The sequence below is a fragment of the Aythya fuligula genome, chromosome 8, assembly GCF_009819795.1.
Source record: "Aythya fuligula isolate bAytFul2 chromosome 8, bAytFul2.pri, whole genome shotgun sequence".
In the NCBI taxonomy this organism is placed as follows: Eukaryota; Metazoa; Chordata; class Aves; order Anseriformes; family Anatidae; genus Aythya; species Aythya fuligula.
This window is the reverse complement of record NC_045566.1, coordinates 31,420,297-31,440,515: the sequence shown is the minus strand read 5'-3', so window position 1 is coordinate 31,440,515 and position 20,219 is coordinate 31,420,297. Positions and strand designations below refer to the sequence as shown.

The 20,219-nt window shown below is 35.9% G+C and overlaps 1 protein-coding gene across 4 annotated transcripts in view; it reads right to left on the bottom strand.

Moving 5' to 3' along the window:
- The window catches only part of GLMN (glomulin, FKBP associated protein), a 24,200-nt gene extending 3,981 nt beyond the window's left edge, over nt 1–20,219 (bottom strand). Inside the window, exons 1-18 of one of the 4 annotated variants that reach the window (XM_032192588.1) lie at nt 20,161–20,219; nt 19,871–19,992; nt 18,563–18,634; nt 17,965–18,090; nt 15,558–15,677; nt 14,606–14,714; nt 13,779–14,025; nt 13,206–13,305; nt 10,797–10,984; nt 10,274–10,327; nt 9,331–9,361; nt 8,862–8,951; nt 8,352–8,393; nt 8,191–8,264; nt 7,792–7,876; nt 5,897–6,006; nt 4,655–4,718; nt 170–293 (exon numbers count right to left, since the gene is read on the bottom strand). In XM_032192588.1, the coding sequence (XP_032048479.1) occupies nt 170–293; nt 4,655–4,718; nt 5,897–6,006; nt 7,792–7,876; nt 8,191–8,264; nt 8,352–8,393; nt 8,862–8,951; nt 9,331–9,361; nt 10,274–10,327; nt 10,797–10,984; nt 13,206–13,305; nt 13,779–14,025; nt 14,606–14,714; nt 15,558–15,677; nt 17,965–18,090; nt 18,563–18,628 (1,630 nt within the window). In that variant the 5' untranslated portion in view covers nt 18,629–18,634; nt 19,871–19,992; nt 20,161–20,219. Of the gene's footprint in view, nt 1–169; nt 294–4,654; nt 4,719–5,896; nt 6,007–7,791; nt 7,877–8,190; nt 8,265–8,351; nt 8,394–8,861; nt 8,952–9,330; nt 9,362–10,273; nt 10,328–10,796; nt 10,985–13,205; nt 13,306–13,778; nt 14,026–14,605; nt 14,715–15,557; nt 15,678–17,964; nt 18,091–18,562; nt 18,635–19,870; nt 19,993–20,160 lie in introns of those variants that run through there. The other 3 variants (XM_032192590.1, XM_032192589.1, XM_032192591.1) reach the window with 3 other exon arrangements.

Sequence of the window (20,219 nt, the reverse complement as noted above, 5' to 3'; positions counted from 1 at the left end):
TGAAAAGTATTAATATCACATATAGCAACTCCTGAATTATTAATTGAAACCTGGAATAGCATGAACAGTTAAATAAAAATGTAATCTATACATCAGTTACCAATTCTTTGTTTCCAACGGATTTCCAAAGGTTCTGAATATGAACAAAGCTGAGAAGAAAACAACTAACCTCTTCTGTTTTCTTTCTTATTCTTTATTTCTGCTTCATAGTGTGCTTTTGACATATTGAGTCCTACATGCAGTGGTTTTAAAAAATTTTTCTCAATCTTAGCAAGTATGGTCCATACACCAGTCTATTCAAAAAGAAAAGAACAGAGAAGATTGGAAATTATTTTTGAAGCATCACAATGCTAAGTTTTCAAGCAGAAATTTTGACTAGTCTTTATAACATACACTGCTGTGCTGGAAAGAAAGAAAAAGAATTTAGACTTAACCACTTATTCTTAAGGAAGAATAGCATGGTGACAGATATTTAAGCTCCTTTCTTTCTACTCTCCTGCATTTTCAAAATTATTTTTTGAAAATTAGAGGATGAAGAAGTCAAGAAAAGGGGTAAATGTAGTATGTACAAGAATAACTACAGCAATGGAAATGCACATTTTCAACTCATTCTTGTAAATAAAGCTGAAAGGAGCTTGATATGTTGGTACAGTGGCAAAATAGCACAAATATTTGAATTAACATTCCTAAATTGCCATTATATCGAGATAACAAATGAAAGCGGTGGTAAATGTCATGCTCCTCACATATAAGGTTCTTGTTGCAATTAGTTTAAGAAGCATTGGAGGAGCGTTACTGGATATGCTGCTACTTCAGCTTTTGTATTCTGAACTGTCATGGTGAATTACACTATGCCAGCATATAGGAACTATATGTACTTATTTTTAAGGTCTTTTTATCTATTGTTTTTAGAACATATACCAAACATGCATCATGTTCCAATCTACCTTAAAACATATACAAAAAATTAGATATTTGCTTACTGCAGAATCAAATTTTGCTTTAAGCTGTACCAGTGTTGCTACTATACACATACAACCACACTAGTAAGAGTTCAGACTTGTTACTGGTTCTGCTGCGCTGATAACTCTGAATTTGCCGGCAAGTAACATTGCCCCCCAAGCTTTACAATCTAGTTACACAGTTTTTCCTTGTTAACTTCACTATATACACCTATATATAGGTGTGTGTGTGTGTATATATATATATATATATATATATATATATATACACACACACACCTGTATATATATATATATATATATATATATATATATACACACAGGGGGGTGTGTGTGTATATATATATATATATACACACACACACACCCCTGTATATATATATACACATATATATACATATATATATATGTGTGTGTGTGTATATATATATATACACACACACACATATATATATATATGTATATATATATACACATATATACAGGTGTGTATATATGTGTAACTTCTTCACTGAAAGGGTTGTGAGGCATTGGAACAGGCTGCCCAGGGAAGTGGTGGAGTCACCATCCTTGGAAGTCTTCAAAAGACGTTTAGATGTAGAGCTTAGGGATATGGTTTAGTGGAGGGCTGTTAGCGTTAGGTTGGAGGTTGGACTCGATGACCTTGAGGTCTCTTCCAACCTAGAAAATTCTGTGATTCTGTGATTCTGTATATATATATATATATATATATATACACACCTGTATATATGTATATATATATACCTGTATATATATATATAGAGAGAGAGAGTGATATATATAGTGATATAGATATAGATACACACACACATAAAAAATTTGATATGAAGTGTGTATATACATAAAACCACAAAAAGCATTCAGTGTTCTACTACCGTTAAGATTTTAATAAAATCCCTAGTGAATCACACAAAAAATAAATACTATATCGTTATGCTCTGTATTCATTTATGCCCTTAGGCACTGTAGCCGAAATGACACACAAACCTCCTCCCCAGTTTGGGATGGGTGAAAGGAGTATATAAATGGTATTCATGAAGCAAGAGATGTGACAAAAAGATGCTCAAAAGCAAGGCTGTTCAAAGTTATATGCCATGAGAGGAAAACTACACTGTTTTGGCACCTTCTAAGCTTGTAGTTACAAAACTTCTGTAGAAAAAAAAAAACAAAAACAAAAACATAAAGCAGTCTTTGTGTCTTTAGATACAGGAGCTATTTATATGACTCCTTTCCTCAGGCAGTATCATCAAAGGGCAGGGTAAAGATGAAAAAAAAATAAGAATTCTTGATGTTAAATCAAGAATTGTTGATTACAGGGGATAATTCACCAAATTTGAATGCTAAGTGACACAAAGTTAACTAATCAAATAAGAAGACCAGTAATAACTTCCACATGAATGGTGCTGAAATGAAAAAATAACTATTCAGAAAAATCTCATTTTTATACTTGATTAGTGAAAGTGCTTGTTACGCAGCAATCAAAACATCCAAACTGACATGAAAGGAAGCATTTTCTTTGCATCCCACTTGTGCTGTATGAAGGGAGAGGGGGGTGGAAGTCAAGAAGAAGTGGCAGCACTTAGATTTATTTTAGGGAAAACTTCAGAAGCGGTGAAGTTTTTTTCTCCTCAAACTATAAGGATATTCCTTATGACAGACAATAGACATAAATGTTACAGCAATTGTGTGCTATTATATATAGATTTTTAATAAAAATAAAAGAGGAACGTTTTTTTCTTACAAAGCTATGCATTTACATGAAATAGAGTAGGCCATAATGAGTACTTAAATTGAAATTACACCATAAATCTGAGTCTACAGTCTATCAATGCTAACTAATAAAATAATAAATCAGAAATGCACCAATTGAAAGCTATTTTTACTGTTCATTTTTAAAACTGTTTTAGTAATCACTACCAATCATGATATTATCATTCTATTTAAATAACATCATTAGGCACTTAAGAAGCTGGTATTCATAGAACACACAAGTGCTCTAAAAGTGGATCAGAATTTTTTCTGTATTTTAAAAGCAGAAAAAGAGATGCCAAAGTCAATTACTCCAAACCATAAAGAAAGTAGAGGAACTGGGTGATAGACAACAAAATATCTTAGTATACATATCTGCTGGTTGGAATATTTGTCTGGCTATGATACTGCTTATTGATGTCAGGAAAGGCTTTACTGTACTTTAAAACTGAAAAGTAATTTATCTTTACACTGTCACTAATTTTAAGAAGTATTTTAATGCAAAATGAAAACATTTAGTACTAAGGAGATAGGTGATATACTGCAAGATATAGCAGATAAAAAGCTACTGAATTGCATAAGTTAGAGGAACATTGGAACATAATGATTTGAAAGGAGTCAAGAGAAGTTGCAATTATTATTAGAGTAAGTAGTCATTTGGTAACAGAATGTAATCAGAAAACTAAACCACACATAATTCCACTGGCTCTTCACTTCACTTCTACTGGCTGTAGTGACACAATGAAAGTCAGAGCATTTATAAATCATCTGCAGGAATATGAAGTCTGAATATCAACCCAGCTGTGAAAATTAAAATTTCTGACTACCCAGAAACACACGTGCCTCATCTGCAGATGAACAGGAGTGACTACACACACAAAAAAGACACAGATCCATCCTAATATACTACCTTGAAAAGCCAAACAGCACTTGAATAACAAACAGTTAGCACTGATTTACTAACAGATATAACTGACTGCTTCAGACAGAAAAGAGCTAAACAAAACAGAGAAGAAAGATGTAGGTATTACAAAGCAATAAAAGCCCAGTTAAAAGTGAGGCAGCATAACATTATATGGATAAAATACATAAGGGCAGTTTCATTTAAAATATACTGTGAAGTATATACAGAGTATTCCTAAAATATCTACATTCAAACATCCACACACAGGAGAAATGAAGGTAAAAAGATATAGGTATAATAAATACATAGGTAAACTGCATCGGTGGGCAGTTTAGCCTGGCAAGTTGCCTTTGCATAAAACAGGCTATATCTGATAAAGCAATGGAACAGAAACCTGGACAGGCCTATCAATTCCTTTCATTACTTCAGAAGATGGATCTCACAGACAAAACGTTTTTCTATGTTAATACCCAGAGAAGCTGTTAATATGTAAATACAGAATACATATTTGCACAGTTAAAAACTATTTAAATAAGATAATTAAATATTTTCTGAGAAATCTTAATGCTAATAACTTTAAGCATGTCGCACAGAAAACAAATTTTACCTAAAGATGAATAAATGGGATCTTTTGAATTGCAAAGGCTAGTAAAGAAATCCATTAAGATATTCACTTGGAGGCTTATCAGTGAATAAATAATCAAGACTAATTTTTTTTTTCTTATGGGAATCCTTGATAGGGACGTTATTTTATGGTGACATACTAGACAGTGATCAGATCTCATTAGGCAGAGTAAAAGAGTTAGCTTGTTTATGGTAACAGTTAAATATGAATGCAACCATATTTCATCGGGATAAAATAATACATTGTACATTTCTAAATACAGCCAAGTAAAATATCACTTCTGGGTTGCTGAGCATTTGGGAGAAAAATGCAAAAAACATGTTTTTGACTTGAGGAAACTCTCAGTCCTCTGCTAATCAGAAATCAATCAGTTTCAAATCAGTTACTACTTACTTGATTGTCACTTTCACAATCCTTAATGACTAAGTATCTCAGCAGATTTAGTGATGCCATAATCCTGTGAATAAGAAACACTACTGATCATTTAAAGTGCAGACACTTATTACAGGGCTGATAACTTAAATTGGCCATTAGCCAGGCATCCTAAAATCCCTTTGTACAACATGAAACCGCTTCTCTGTTGAGTAATATAGCTTAATCGAGAGCACCAGTGTGCACTTCCCTGTTACAACAGAAGCTGACACTTTACAAGTAAGATTAAAACCAGCAATAGATTAGACAAGGTCAGTGATTGCGAGGAAAAGAGTTTTCTGAAAAGAGAGAACTATATTACAGAATTTCTAATATATATCACTGCTGAGATCCACAGCTGATTTGAAACTAGTCTAGCAGTTTTCTTTTTTACTGTATTGATTTTTTACTTTTGTATGCTTTTTAAATGTGTATTTTGCTTTTGTTTTACTCTTTTTTTTTTCTTTTAGCAAAAAAAAAAAATTATTGTTTTTTTCCAGATAAACAGTAGCACTGTCTCCAAGTACGGATTTTACATCTGGGTTTTTAAGCAGTTGTGTCCATCTGGACACCATCATCCTGCGGATTTACAAGCTCAATTTTTATTCATCACATAGGAACCAACTTGTCCTGTACAGGAGATTTTCAGAGGCATTTCCAATTATTTTTATATTATTTAATGCAAGTATTGTTGAGATACCTCTGTATCTGAGCGGAAACTCATGACATACAGGGCTCTCAGCAGAAATCTGCGCAAGAACCTTGACAAGGCTGCGTGCTTTAAGTTACATCAGATAATTTTTATACCCCTGTATCAAGTAAGGCAACACACCACATTTCTTCTGTTCTGCCAATTGCTGAAGTTATTCTTCTGTTTCCACAGAAAAATGACAAACCATGCATTCCTGAAGGAATAATGCTTTACCAATTAGTTCTGTAGTCTGACATAAGGTCTTATATTTTTGAGGAATGCAGGAAGAATTCACTTATTGTTAACACTATAAGAGCACTGTAACATTCTTCTATGCACAGTTAGTTGAAATGATGATAAATGATCATTTGCACCTCTGTTTCAAAATAAATCTAAAATACATTAATGTTGTCACTTCATTAATTATGTAGTAAGGTAGTCTGACTTTTTTTTTAAGCAATTAAAAACAAACAAAAACAAACAAACAAACAAACCAAAAAAGAGAAAAGCCTCTAATTGTAACTACAACTCACCTATCTGAGTTTTGGAGAAGATCTGTCTCAGCGCCTTCAGGAAGGAAAAGCACTAAATCTAGAAGGGAGATCAGGTGATGTCCTGTAAACCAGACATTGTCATGTGCCTTCTGAAAAATGATAGAGAAAGTTTATCTGAGTACAAAAATTAAACCTTAAATAAAGATAATTAAATCTTAAATAATTTAACATAAACAATATAATGGCAAAGGGTCTAAAATGGAAGACATATGAGGAGCAGCTGAGGTCACTCAGTTTCGTCAGCTCACAGCAGAGGAAGCTGAGGGGAGGTCTTGTGGCAGCCTGCAGCTTCTTCACAAGGGGAGAAGAGAGGCAGGCGCTAAGCTCTGCTTTCTGGGGAGCTCTGCTCTCAGCAACAGGTCCCGAGCAAATGGCATGGAGCTGGGACAGGGGAGGGTCACGCTGGGTGTTAGGGTAAGGTTCTTCACTGAGAAGGTAGTTGGACACTACAGTGGGCTCCGCAGGAAAGCATCAAGCCTGGCGGAGTTCAAAAAGTATTTGGACTTCACCCTCAGAAATATGTTTCTTGGGTGGCCCTCTGTGGAGCCAGGAGCTGGACTCAATGATCCTTGTGGGTCCCTTCCAACTCAGGATATTTTATGATTAACAAGAATAATTTGGGGAAAACGGAAAGCTAATAAATACACAAATCAAATGCCAGAGGAAATATTTTCTAATTACTACATGTGATCAAAGTATATAAATTAGTCTTTTCATAATCTTCTCTATCTGTATACTGATGTTAGATGAGACAAGAAGGGTACCTGTCAGCATTAAGTTAGATCAGATGAGAAACCTAAAAAGATAAAGACTACCTAGGCAGTAAAAAATGTTATCCACTTATTTCATGATGTCTATAGCAGAATTATTTGCAACAAATATAGAATATTCAAATCCGTATGATAAAATTTTAAAGTTATTAGACTTTTAGACAGTTTGTTCTACACAGCAGTTCTGTATTGACAGAATTCTGAAGCTGCACCGTCAACAAATTCAGCAGTAAAAAAAATTCAGAATGTATTTTACCTATTCAATTTTAGTGCAAGCTTCTTTTGGGAGAATTTTCATAGTATTAATTTCTTCACCCCCTGCTGATTCCATATACAGGACAGACTATGATCTGATAAATAGTAATTCCCTGTTCTCCAACACAGTCCTGCCATTATATTATAATTGTGTTACATTTCATAAACACTAGCATGAAATATGTGCAAGTTTACTATGTTGTCCTATTTGACAAAATGAAGACCTTTCAGATGAAATCTGCTTTGAAAAAGGCCTTAAGAAGTAAAAAGGGGAGAAGACAGGAAAAGAAAAAAAAAAAAAAAACAAGGAAAAAAAGGGATAATCATTTATTTATTAAGTTTTCCAATTTCCTGGTATAAATTATCATAAAATATGAGATTTAAATGGCTTTGATCTGGCTCAACCCTTTCTGATGAGTATAACATTTGTGAAGCACTCATAATATAATGCTGACTGTCATAATAAAACCCAAGAGAAAAATCTATAGTCTAGACTGTAGTATTTGAATTATATTCAGGAAATGCGAGAATAAAAAAAAATACCAAGCAGCTCCCCCTTAAGGAATATGCTTTTCAAGCACAGCGAAGGTGGTAATAACCTGTAAAATACTGTAAATTGTGTAATTAAAACTGCACATATGTAAAATTATAATGTAAAAATACATACACAGAAAAAAGCCAAATCAGTATTTTTTAATTATTTCCCAATCTTATGTTTCTTTTCAACGTATAGTTGTTTGTTTCTGTTTTTGTTTTAAATGCATCACTCAAATCTTAAGTTACATGTATTTGCTCAACATTTGAGATGACAATTTGTTGTTTTTTTTTTTTTAAAGGCAATAGGCTTACCGTTAATGATAAGTGAATCTGATCTTTTATTTTTTGAATAATGTATCCCTGTACACCAGCGTGGTTGCTTGTCTTCAGTAAACACCTTCAAACAAAAATAAAGATATTATCATTTAAAAGCTGCCTATAGTTAGCTCAAGACTTGGATGATATTATGGCCTTATTAACTAAGTGGGACTTCTACCTCAGAAAAAGAAAATATCCAACTGTTATACACTGGGTTACATAAGACAGATGATTTTGTGAAAGGCAACTGAAATTCATTATTTATCCACAATTTAACATAGTGAACATAGTGTGGCTTACCAGATAGGTAAAAATGATTTCTGACTGAGTTTCTAAGCAATTAAGTTGCAACAAGGCTTATATTATGCAATCTACACTCATTTGAATGCATACCTGAATAACGTGTACTTTCCTTCTGCATCAAATTTGTCTATGAACAACTGCAACATATTTAAACTCTTCTTTCTCTAAAAATAATAATAAAAAGTTATCTGATAATTTTCTAATAAAAAAAAAAAAATCACATAATTCATTCTGTGTGTTCTGTTACATACCAGGTGCTCTATGGGACAAAGGGTCATAACTTTCACCAAATCCTGCAGTTGGACAAAAAAAAAAAAAAAAACAACATGAATTGTAATTACATGCAGATTATTAGACTACCTCACACTGAATAAAATCTGTTCAAGGTATTAACAAACAACCAACCAAAAACAACCAAAAAAACCTCAGCCCACTAACAACTGTGTCCAAATAAGAATGCGATCAAGCAACGCACTTCCAAGGAAGAAGCAAAAATTAGCAAGTGCTCTCTTTCAGCTAGGATCAGTGCCTAGCTGCCTCGGTGGCCTGTACACGCACTTAGTGTATTTTAGTTGTCACAGTAACTTCATACTGCTGCACACAGAAGACAAACAATTCTGTATAGCATGACACTACAGGTTTCAATTTGACAACACGATTGTATTCAAGTTCAGTAGTATATTCGCTCTCGAACACGTAGAAAACTGGTAGGTATTATTTATAATCAACTACAGAGACTTCTGTACATTGCTTCTTATTACCTGAGGCACGTTAATAAAATCTCTGAATTCTAAATACTGATGGCTAAGGCTATTATCTTCCATCCTCAATAAACAGCTCTCAAACAGGTCCTGTGAGTGAGAAAGAAAAAAAAAAAAAAAAAAAAAGAGGCAAACAAACAAAAAACAACTACCAACACCTTTTAAATTAATGTCATGTATATGTACATGTTTCACATTTAATGGCTACAACTGCCTTTACCATAAATCCTCTTTTGCATATCCAAAGCTCCTAGGAGCTACAAATTTAAGTTGTAATGGTAACTTAAAGGTATATGAATGTGTGTAATGTTCAATAAATTTAAATGTTTGTAAGACTGAAGAAAATATTATCTGAACTATTATTTGTATACCTTTCTAAGAAAGGGAAATGGAAGTTTTACTGTTTCTCAAATCAGAAAGAGTAAGCATTCTAATAATGAAAATTTGATTAAATGAAAAATAAACTTACAAGTCCTTTAGATAACATAGATTCTTCTGTTCTAGAAAGAAAAAGACATTAAAATTGTTGTAAGTTAAAGAGATGCTGATGATGTTTCAGATGAAATTGTAGAACAGATGTCAAAAAGAAACTTGGCCCTCAACAATTTTCATTCTGCTTTCCAAATATGATACCTTCATAACACCTCTCAAAGATTTTCAGAATATATTGGCTGATAAAAAGTAGCAAACTGGACACTTCTCTTTAGGGTCAACTTTTTCTCCCTCTCAATATCTGTAAATACTCAAAGGCAGTAGCTCATATTCCACAGGTATTAATCAATAAAAAAATGAAGCTTCACAGATGATTTCATATGCATAATCCTGCAAGCCAAAGAAAAATATGACAAATCCTAAGATTTTTCTTGGCCTTGGAAGAGGACAAGAAATTTCATTTAAATTTTACCACAAAATGATAACCAGTGATAATGAGAAACTTCCCTTCTACAGCAATGCTAGAAATTGTTTGGTCAACGCTGCTTCTTACGGAAGACAAAATAAACACAATATGCAGAAAGTCTGGTTTCCTCTAGAAAGCATAACTTCTAATTAGATTGAGTATCATACCGGAATACATTCAAGTAAGTACTATCATCATAGTCTCTGTTAGTAGTAAACTGTTACAGTTACAAATAAATATACATTCTAAATATTCTTCATGGGTATAAATGGCTTTAATGTTGCATTTTCAGAATAAAGTTTCTCAAAACAATAAATGAATGTTTTAGGCAACTTTTTATAACTCTGAGAAGACTATCTTATCATGGAGCTTGCCATTTTAACCTTGAGACTTAAAAACCTCTCTGAATTTATTTGGTTTTCATTTATATGAATTACAATAAAAGATCAGAAATAAACCATAGGACAAACACCTGACACACATTATCTAGAAATCCAAATGTCACATAACCTACCTATTCAGCAGCACTTCAATATGTGTCATATTGCACTGCAGAAGGTATGATGGACTAGAAGAGAAAGTTAGGTTTATATTAAACTGCATAAAGATACATACATTGTTACAGTTAATGTATTTGACTGATTTAGTCTCTTTTGAAAAATCTACAAAATTATCTTTACAAAATTTATAATTTTGAAATAGACATACAGCAGTAAGTCAAATTTCTGTTCATAATTTGCAGTTGACATCTGCCTATAAATAATTGAAGTTTTCATATATGTTCATTTTCAGAATGAGACAAATCCTATCGGTTTCTTTAAAAGGTCAGCTCATCTACAATTAAGCAGTAATAAAGTAATCTGAAAGACTGAAGTACGTTCTTAAGCTACATAAATGATAAATGTTAGCAAAAAAATAAATACTAGGGAAATCCACAGCTTTCATTAAAGCTATTAAAAATAAAATGTTTTCTTCTGCTCAGAAACAAACTTCAAAGTACAAACTTACAGTAAGTCCTCACTAAGAATAGCTCTTACCTAAATACCATTGGAAAGCAATTGATACCGAAATGCTGAACAAACATCAGATATGACAGACATGCCAAAGAATCTGCAGAATTCTTTCGCTCTATGTCCTCAAACTCCTGATTCTCCCAGTATGATCTTCTGCCTTTATGATGTAAAAATACTAGTGGCATCAATTCCCTTATATCCTGCAAAATGTCCTAAAAAAGAAAGTTAGATTTCATTCAGTTGCCTTTAGAAAACTGCATACCAAATACTTTCAAAAGTGTAAGCTGTATTTACAGTAAAATCTCTTATGTAGTATATGTATAAGTTACTAGACATATATTGTGAATATTTATGACACATACATACACAAAAATGCCTTCCAGGAAAAATAACCACTGTCAGAAGAATGTTACTAAGATAGCAAAGTCAAGCACTCAAAAGTTAGCAAAAGACAAAATTAAAGTCACCCTGCAAAACCCAATTTGGCTCCCTTATCCACAAAAGCTATGAATAATAGCTTCATGATCACATTATGCCACAGGACCCATGTGTTTTTCACTGAACATTCACTTAGTATTGCTTTTTGATCACTGGTCATATGCAATGCAATGTTTACCTACTAAAGGCAAGCCCTGTTTTAAAGTTAGAATCATTTTGTATGGCCTTTCTTTCCAGCAATTCACTACACAATGACACCTGAGTACTTCACAAATATTAAGTGCTTTTTTCCACACATTTTTGTAATTCTTATTGTATGGATTATGAAGAGGCAGAGAGATCAGGGTTAACTCATTCTTCCAGGGTTATCCATACCAAACATCCAGGATCTGACATTTTGGAGAATTAGGATTATACAAAATGTCACATAGTCAAAGTATGTCATTACTGACCTTAGCTGCAGCTCTCATTACCCAATTCCACAAACATCAGAAGTGAATTTCTTGAGAAAATGAAGAAAAGGTAATTCATAATTAGTGTAATAAACATGGTTTCAGACTGTGCCCAACAGGAGAGGCAGGGACAAAAGATCGTTTTTCAGAGTAGACTTCAACTATATTAACCATTAGATGATCTTCTGGTAATCCCTGCCTCCATCACTGCACATCTTAAAAGTTCTGCAATAAAAGAAGCAAAGATCTCACAGACAGATTCTCTTGCATTGCACAACCCTGACTGATCCGCATAGCAGTTCTATCCTATGGTGATCGAGACTTGCTGTGGAAAAAAGTTGATGTGATCACAATAGAAAACCCAGTTATGGTGGAAAACAACCAGAAGTTTTGCTAACTGCTTAGTGTGCTTCACTTTACAATCTTAATAAAATTTTGTGTGCTTAAATTTTTATTTTTAAAAACAAATTGGAGAAGAAACAATTGTATCACATGACAACTTCCCAACTTTCTTCATGTGCATGCAAACACATACATGTATTTATACATGCTTTCCTCATCCCAGTTGGCTCCCAGTCTTTAGAGATCTACCACACCTTCTCATGCCATTCCCTCCCCACAAAATGACAACCTGACCCAGTCTCTCCACTTTTCCAGGACTAGTTCCTCCCCGTATAAAAAGCTGCCTCTTTTCTAACTCCCTGGTTCATAGTTCACATAGTTTCAGCCTTCTTCCTCAGGTAGTTGGGTTTCCTCAGTTCCTCAGTCAGCTCTTATTCTACCTTTTGTAAAACTTCCATTTCCCTCCATGCATTCTTCAACTTTTTCTCTTCTGTATTTGACTTGTGAGTTTTCCTGGTCTAACCAAACAAGGTAGAAAAAATTCCAAAGCTCAAACTTAGTAACAATTCCATGAAATAATAGAGTTAAGATGAGAAACAAGTGTATCCATAGCTATTGAAACAACGTAATCTTGCTCTAATAAAACAGAGATGCTAGGCAAAACATTCAAAACCAGAATAACAGCATTGGTAGCATGGAGTGGGCATGTTCACACTGAATTTCCAGCTATAGCATCAGCAGCAGTCAAGAATCAACTTACATTTCTTAACAGGCAGCTGGCACTGCACCTTAGGCACATTAGAGATTTCTCTGTGTGCAAAACTTGGATTAATACTTGGATTTTTACTTTCATCTAATACTGCAACATAAACAATCCTTTAGATATTTCAAAAAATTAAAAACAATACATCATCAAGAAAAAGAATCAGTTACAACAAAGTAGCAACTGCTGATTCAGACAAATTGGCTTATCAAACAGTCCAAATTGGCTTATCAAGGAGCAAAACTGTGTCTGCAACATTTATAATTTCTAATACCTTTAACTATTCCAAACCTTTATCTACCTGCATTATCTTACAGGACCTGGTAAGCCATCACACACCAGTACCAGAAGCAAAATGAGCTCCACAACTAATTCTTGAGAATCCTGAACCATAACACTGCTTTTGCAAACACTGTAATTCATTTTGACTACACTTACTATAATTTCAGTTGCAAAATGCCTGAAGGGATGTTCTTCAATGCCTTCAAGCTGTTCGAGCTGAGCGGTCAATAATGGGTATTTCAGGCTTTTCATACAGCTGAAATAAGAAGGGGTGAAACATAAAATCACCAATAAGGTCACAAATAGAGACTATACTAATGTCATTAATGACCAAAAGCAAAGTCTACACTCATATTAGCTGCTGCTATTCCCAATATTCCAAGAATGAAAATAAGAATGTTTCTCAGAGAAGCATTCCTTAGAATTAGCCTCTAAAATATGATTATCCTCAGTTATACCTTTGAGTAGAAACACAGACCACCAAATTAGCTCTGTATCACAGAGCCTAACATTTCTTTACCATTTCCTTGTACTAAAAAATTTTTGCCTTTCTTCTCTCACTTCATAAAAACGTAAAGGACTTTTTTTCCATTTTTGAAATACAGCATTGGTTTATATGCTGACAGCACTATAAAAACACTAATAAGATGATTTATTGCCTATGCAATAAATGCCTACTGTTCATCTTGTTACTTTATAGAATACAATAAGTTGACAAAAAGTGCTCACAACTTTAATAATTCTTCTTTCAGCTCCATGTTATTGTATTCTGATGACTTTTCCATGTTTTTAACAACTTCATTCACAAAAGGTTTAGCAAAGTCCACCACTGCATTACAACATCGGCAGAGACCAAGTTTATCTTCCTGTATTTGTTGTTTTGTATAAGGCACAGGCAAAGGAGTAAGCTGATTCATAATCATAGCCAAAGATAAGCCCACCGAGTAGGCCTTTTTGTTCTGAAGTTTCAAAAGCACTGAAACAAAGAGAACATTTTGAGACATTAAGTTATTACTTGCAGGAAGAAAGTGTGAAGAAAAACAATGTGACTGCATAACAAAGCCTTTCATTTCAGGGGAGGAAAGAGACTAATACCTGAACTCATATGACTAAGTACAGCAAGACTAAACAATATCACCAGCTAGTCTAACACACTGTAGTTAACATGACCATATAGCTGAGAATGACGTAATAAAGCAATCCCACATTTCCACACATTCTTCCTTTCTCTGTAGCACAGACATGTTAACTATTTAGTTGGTATCCAAAACCAACGCTTTTCATCTTTTTATGCAAATCAGAAGAATGTGTCTTTCATCTCAAACATTTCAATTGCTTCAATTACAAATATAAGTTTTATACCATAAAAATATGGAAATGTATGTTTTAAAAGTTAATTACTGAAAAATTCCCCATTTATATTTTCCAGAATATAAAAAAAACTGTAAAGACTATCAGGACAGCAATATTCTGAAACTATTCTAGCAAAGGTTAAACTAATTTGATAAATAAGATTTTTTTTTTCTTCAGAAACCACATGAGCAAGTGAATGTTACCTGTCTGCAAAGGCTGAAGTAGTAGCATGACAGTTGGGCACACTTGCTCTCCCGATGTCTGCTCTATCTGTTCAAGTAAACCAAGAAAAAGTTCCTTTGGATTGCACAGCTGCAAGAGAGGAACAACATACATGTTTTAACCACTATGGTCATAAAATGTTAAAACAAACAAACAAACAAACAAAAAAAAACACACACACACCACAAACAAACTGCAATTCAGAAGTTCCTGAACATTAAGAAAGCAGATCATAACATCCAAAATAATCTTTAAGGAAATAAATATGAAACAATAAGTACTTCCCTAAAGTTAATGTCTTCTGTAACACGTATATGCAAGTACACTTTCATGTAAGCTAAAACATAGCAAATCTAATGGCACATAACTTGATTTCTACGTTCTATAAACACCTCACAGTACCATAACAAGAAATTCCTTCGGAGCAGAGAGAAAAGAAAAACTTCAGTGTGAATTCCACTCAATTTGCAAGTTGTTCTCTAAGTGGTGAATGAAAGGGAACTGGATTCCTATAGAATAAATGTTATTTCCCTGTTACTCCCCCAGAATCAGCAGATACTCACTGTCATACTGCAACTACTGAAGACAAGAGGCAGCACTGCTGTGGCTACACTGACTGCAGAAGCTGGCTATTAAAAACTTTGTATCAGATGGGGCCTAGCTACTTTTTCCTGAGTAATTCTCTGTCTCTATGCTTTGTCTAATTAATAAATTCTCCAAATTTGTTAAAAGGTTGAATACTTCTGCGAATGCTAATCCTTTGTCTACTTCAGGTAAAACTGGCCTGTGAGCTTAAAAGTTATGCGGAATGGGCAAAAGAACACAGAAGTATTCATGCCCCGTTTTTTTTTTGTAAATCAGAAGTAGAAAAGGACATCTCCCTTTCCCTTCCCTACAATTATTTTATTATAACTATGTATTTCAAAGCCATACCTGTACCAACTGATCTAGTATCTTCAGGCAGTGTTCTTGCTTATCATCTTCCTGTTTATATGCTAAAATGCACCTAACAAGAGGAGAAATGAGATTCCAACCCATATTCTTGATGATAACCTACAAAACAGATTTTCAGACAATAAACAAAAACCTGACATCTTCTAAACACAGAAAAATTGTATATATGAAGGTCAAAAAAAAGACAACAGATCAATGTCCTGGTTGCAACCAATACCATAATAATGTCATTGGAAACGTAACACCTATTACTATGAAGTTTTGTACTTGACATACATCGTATTCTCTCCCCATATCTATCATTATAGATTCATATTTTGTCTAGCTTTCTTTAATGTATTATTTCTAACACGTATATAGTTCCAAGAATTTACATGGCAATAAATGTCAAACAGGACTAGGTAGAGGGGTTTTGTTGGATTAAGCAAAGCAGAGAAAGAAAGTTTAGAAAAAATACGTTTAAAGTGAGGGGAGTGACGAGAGTGACGCGCTGGGTGGATGAGGGAAAGGCTGTGGATGTGGTCTACCTTGACTTCAGCAAGGCTTTTGACACCGTCTCCCACAGCATTCTCCTCAAGAACCTGGCTGCTCTTGGCTTGGACTGGCGCACGCTTCGTTGGGTTAGAAACTGGCTGGATAGCCGGGCCCAAAGAGTCGTGGTGAATGGAGCCAAGTCCAGTTGGAGGCCGGTCACTAGTGGCGTCCCCCAGGGCTCGGTGCTGGGGCCGGTCCTCTTTAATATCTTCATCGATGATCTGGACGAGGGCATCGAGTGCACCCTCAGTAAGTTCGCAGATGACACCAAGTTAGGTGTGTGTGTCGATCTGCTTGAGGGTAGGAAAGCTCTGCAGGAGGATCTGGATAGGCTGCACCGATGGGCTGAGGTCAACTGCATGAAGTTTAACAAGGCCAAGTGCCGGGTCCTGCACCTGGGGCGCAATAACCCCAAGCAGAGCTACAGGCTGGGAGAGGAATGGTTGGAAAGCTGCCAGGCAGAAAAGGACCTGGGAGTGATGGTGGATAGTTGGCTGAATATGAGCCAGCAGTGTGCTCAGGTGGCCAAGAAGGCCAACGGCATCCTGGCTTGTATCAGAAACAGTGTGACCAGCAGGGCTAGGGAGGTGATCGTCCCCCTGTACTCAGCTCTGGTGAGGCCACACCTCGAGTACTGTGTTCAGTTTTGGGCCCCTTGCTACAAGAAGGACATGGAGGTGCTCGAGCGGGTGCAGAGAAGGGCGACGAAGCTGGTGAGGGGCCTGGAGAACAAGTCCTACGAGGAGCGGCTGAGGGAGCTGGGCTTGTTCAGCCTGGAGAAGAGGAGGCTCAGGGGCGACCTTATCGCTCTTTTTAGGTACCTCAAGGGAGGCTGTAGCGAGGTGGGGGTTGGCCTGTTCTCCCACGTGCCTGGTGACAGGACGAGGGGGAATGGGCTTAAGTTGAGCCAGGGGAGTTTTAGGTTAGATGTTAGGAAGAACTTCTTCACTGAAAGGGTTGTGAGGCACTGGAACAGGCTGCCCAGGGAAGTGGTGGAGTCATCATCCCTGGAAGTCTTCAAAAGACGTTTAGATGTAGAGCTTAGGGATATGGTTTAGTGGAGGGCTGTTAGCGTTAGGTTGGAGGTTGGACTCGATGACCTTGAGGTCTCTTCCAACCTAGAAAATTCTGTGATTCTGTGATTCTGTGGATCAGGATTTCCAATTGTTACCCCAAACTCACAGAATTCATGACTAGATGGGGACCCCCAGTAACACTGGGCAAAAATTCCATCACCAATGCCCAACCAGTCTCTGAGCAACAGCTACCTTGGGAAGACTGCCCCCCCCTTTTCACTGAGGAGCATGATATTATCTGGTATGGAATACCAGATAATACCTTTGATCAAATAGGGTCAGCTGTCCCAGCTGCGTCCCCTTCCAATCTCTTGCAACCTCCCAGTCTGTTTGCCAAGGGGGCAGAGTGAAAAGTAGAAAAGGCCTTGATGCTGTGCATGCGCTGCTCAGTAACAGCTGTGACACCAGTGTGTTATCAACCCTGTCTTGGCCACAAAGCTAAAGCAGCACCATGCAGGCTGCCATGAAGAAAATGCCATTCAGTGCCTCATCTGAAATTCTGTCCTGCAACAGAGGGCCAAGGGCATTTTCTCGTAGTTATGTTTTCGGCATCTCTTTTCTATTTCCTTAACTCGCTAGAAAGTAGTTATCAATGGTTTTCTTAAATTACCGTGACTTGACTTCTGTAAACTACCTGAAGTTGCACAAGAATGTGCACTTAACGGACAGCAACTGATTAACTGTTCAAATGCTCCACAATGAAAGTAGCTTTCCCTTTTTAATAGTTTTATCTATAAGTGTGCTTAAACTAATATATAGTGCAAACTTCAACTCACCTTGTTTTTCTCATTTTGAATTACTTCTAACAACTGAGCAGCATATCCATCTTCTAAACATTTCTGACCTGCTACCTGAAACAGATTAAAATCTTCTCCTCTGAAATCAGATTCTTCCAGAATTTGCTAGAAAGAAAATATACATGCTTAACTCCATATTTATAAAAATCAAATGAAAAATAGGTAAATCCAAGTTTTAATTTCAAAATTAGATGTACTGTCACTGTAACTTATCATTTCTTACTAACATCCTTTACATATTAAAAGGAGTTACCAAGAGCTACCACAGAAGACAAAGCAGTATTTCAGTAGCGTTTTCTAACTCTAAACTACAGCACAATATATAAAAGATGTATTTTCTATAGCAGTCTGCTGGTGATTTTTTCCCTCAGACAGGTACCGTTGAGAGAAATAAGAACACTTCTTTCTCTGGGAGGCAGAACTTGGGATAAGCACCACGCAGAAGTCAATGAAACATGGAGACTGAACCTAGCTGCCCAATGAGTAAATCTGCTAATGAATGTCTCGTGTTTTGCAGTCATAAAGAAAAACTTGAACTGCTTACATTTGTCAGGTTTATGAAGAGAAAAGTACTTACACATCTTTGTATTATGGCTTGAAGTTCATCAACTGCCATTGTAGTTTGACTTTGTTCTTCTGGCATTGAAAACTATTATAAATTAAGGAGCGCAGTATTAAAACACATGAAGTAAACATAGAGACTGAAAAATAATCACATTATCAAAAACAATGCCCAGTAGCGAAATGAGAACAATCTATATTAATAGATCTTATGAAGATTACATGATTTTAAGAAAGGCAAAAATATATTTTTAAGAAGTGTATACTGTATTATTCTACTCCCCATATTTGCTGGATTTCATAGAAAATAACCTGCATTCTATGTACAGAGAAGCAATTTCCAAGTGCCATCAGGATCATCTTAGGAAGTCAGGAGGCCATAGCTATGACACAGACAATGAAAATTGCAACTAATACAGCCTGGGGTCATTGCACACCAACCCTGGACTTCCAAAATACACTACATTTTCTGTGCATATCTCCACCGGATAAGCTATCTGCTCAGCTATGACTAGAACACTCTAACCTGATGCCCAGGACACGCACAGCTGATTCAGCCACTGTGCCAGTTTGTGTTAACAGTGTTTTAGTCCAATCAAGACTACATATGCAATATCAATTCTTTCCTCCTATTGTCTAGGTTGGTTGTTCAGGGTCCTTTTACCTCTAGATGCAATTAAAAACTTCCTTGCTGAAAACTAAGTAAACATTTCAGTAAAGTTACCATGAGTAACACATAAAATCCAGCTCAATTATTGCATGATGTATCAGAGCAGCAGTCGTAATCTTTATAGTTTTGAGTAATTCCACATGCCTAAACCTGGTTATATAATCGCTGTGTCTGTCAATTACCTCTGCACTTCTATAATTGGCGAACTATTCATCCAAGCACCCAAGATTCATATTTATACAGATATTTCAATGTAACATCCTCAATCTTTCCTCCTAAGTTTGACCTCAGCTACCTAACACAGCATCTAGGTAACTAAGCTATTTGGACATTTATAAAAAGCAGTCAACTCACAGCAGCTTAAAAAGCACATTTGCAAATTTTATTACTCAAAGATCACATAATTTTCTATTCTCAAATGCCTAATTTAACACTAACTTGCACTTTAACTTGCAATTTAACACGTTAACCTGCAATCTAGCAATGTTTTGAACCTGATCTTTCTGATTTTGTGATTATCATATACTTTATTAACGCATATTGTACCACTTATTTTTGGAGGATGTCACTAAGACACCCAAAACAATTTAAATGTACTTTTGAACGCTCGTATTTTGGGGTTTTCAGCCCTCAGAAATTTTACAGTGTACTTACAGACTTGAAATATGCCCTGGCAGGGATTTGCCAGTTAACCTCACAGACGGTCTCAGGGCCTAATACTTAATCCTATTTCTAATAATATCTTTTCACTGGTTCCCGCGGCAAGCGTACAGCATCTAAACAGCAAAAAAAAATCCGCTTTTAACCCTCGGGAAGCTCCCTCCCCTACCAAACGCACCCCCAGCCCCCTCCCCGGGCAGGTACCACACGCAGGCCGCCCCCCAGGGCTGCTAACGAGCCCCTCGCACGCGGCGGGACCAAAGCCCCCGCCTCCGCTTCCTCACCCCTCGCCCCGCCGGCGGAGCCAGGCTCCCCCCGCAGCGCCTCAGCCCGCGGCCGGCCC